Genomic DNA, 1,573 nt, shown 5'->3' on the forward strand with positions numbered 1-1,573 from the left:
TCTACAATCAAACTCTCTCGTTATTCTTTTGCCTATAAGTATTTAGTCTTACACTGTAATTGTACTAGAAATACTCTCTCGTTATTCTTTTGCCTATAAATATTTAGTCTTACACTGTAATTGTACTAGAAATAATTTTATTTTTCCCTTCAGGTTTTCTCCACATTTTTCCTAAATTCCATCTTCCTTGGGCGTCTTAGGCTCATTTCGTGCTTAGCATTTTTTCACTGGCCGCCATGGACGGCACGAGGCTATGCTTTCAAATAACCAATGGCATTAATGAGTCCTTTCAAACACGACGACCACAGCAAACGCTATTCACGCTGCCATGTTCATCACGGTGCTCTGTCTGGCCACCATGCATTCAGATGTAACCACTGGGGCAGCACCGTGTCCTTTTCAACGCCAATTGGTGATTTCCCGTCCTAGCGAAAAAAATATTTATACATCTGGTAGAAACCTGTAAAAAAAATCGCATGATCAGCGGGAACCGCCCACGTACCTTCCACGCCGCACTTAGTGATTGATGTTCCTCTGCTAAGGCCCAGAGAACGCTCGCTATTAAGGTTATTTATTAATTCTCCCACGGTGATGTGCGCCCGAACGACACATTATGCACACAATGAATTATAAACCTCATACATATATCACGTTCCTAGGTGTCCTTACAATTAGCATTTATTCTTGTCATGAGGACGCCGCTCAGGGACTGGACACACCTCACACCAGGAGGCTCACATACAAGGAAACAGAAGGAAGAAGAAAGTAAATTGTTCACTGTGGTGTCGTTTTTTTCTTTAACTTAAAATATGAAAAAATGGTATAATCACTTCAAAAATAATCATATTTTCGGTATGTCGCAGGCACTTGAGTGAAAGCGGCTATCCCTCCCGAACAGTCGTAGACGTCACAAGCCTGGAAGAATCACAGGAATTTTACGACTTACTTACGAAAGATCTGAGAGGCCTTGGAATGCTCAACTGCAGGGCTTTTCTGATCGACGTCACGCCACTGCAATCACAGCTGCTGCTAAGGTTTTTTTCAGTTTTTATTGTGAGGTTTTGTGCCTCTTTGTGTTTATATTTTCCTCCACTTTTATGTATACTTCTGTTTAAATTGTTTACGGTTGTGCATTCTCCCCCATTTCATTATTTTTCATCTATTATCTACCTCTCTCACTCACATAAGGTTTTTCCTATTCCATCGAGCTAAAAAAGTAGAATCTTACAAGCATGTAACACAGTCCAGATGCCTTGAGTCCCCTTCCACATGAAGTGACTTCGAATTAACATCCTCAGGTTCCTGGAGGACATCGAGCTCTACAAGAAGTCCGACACCTACGTCTTACTGGTCGGTCCTGATCACAGAGCTACCGACTTCCTTTCTCATTCCGTCTTCCGAAACACAGCAAACATCCTTTACTTTGGACATCGCCTTCGACCAGCATCGAAGGACGTTCTGAACTTGATGTCACCGCAGAGCCAGTTCGCGAGGGGCACGAGGACACGGTCACTGAGGCCGCAGTTCGATCGATCGCAGTTCATGCGTGACAATAGGACAGGCAAGTGTCCCA

At 43.2% G+C, this 1,573-nt stretch overlaps 1 protein-coding gene across 1 annotated transcript in view; it reads left to right on the forward strand.

The window, feature by feature from the left end:
* Positions 1 to 270: 270 nt before the first annotated feature.
* The window catches only part of LOC119586601, a 24,708-nt gene continuing 23,405 nt past the window's right edge, over positions 271 to 1,573 (forward strand). The window contains exons 1-4 of the mRNA XM_037935351.1: positions 271 to 412; positions 660 to 732; positions 864 to 1,034; positions 1,299 to 1,561. Coding sequence (XP_037791279.1) covers positions 271 to 412; positions 660 to 732; positions 864 to 1,034; positions 1,299 to 1,561 — 649 coding nt within the window. The remainder of the gene's footprint in view (positions 413 to 659; positions 733 to 863; positions 1,035 to 1,298; positions 1,562 to 1,573) is intronic.

This window comes from Penaeus monodon, chromosome 21 (assembly GCF_015228065.2).
Source record: "Penaeus monodon isolate SGIC_2016 chromosome 21, NSTDA_Pmon_1, whole genome shotgun sequence".
NCBI lineage: Eukaryota > Metazoa > Arthropoda > Malacostraca > Decapoda > Penaeidae > Penaeus > Penaeus monodon.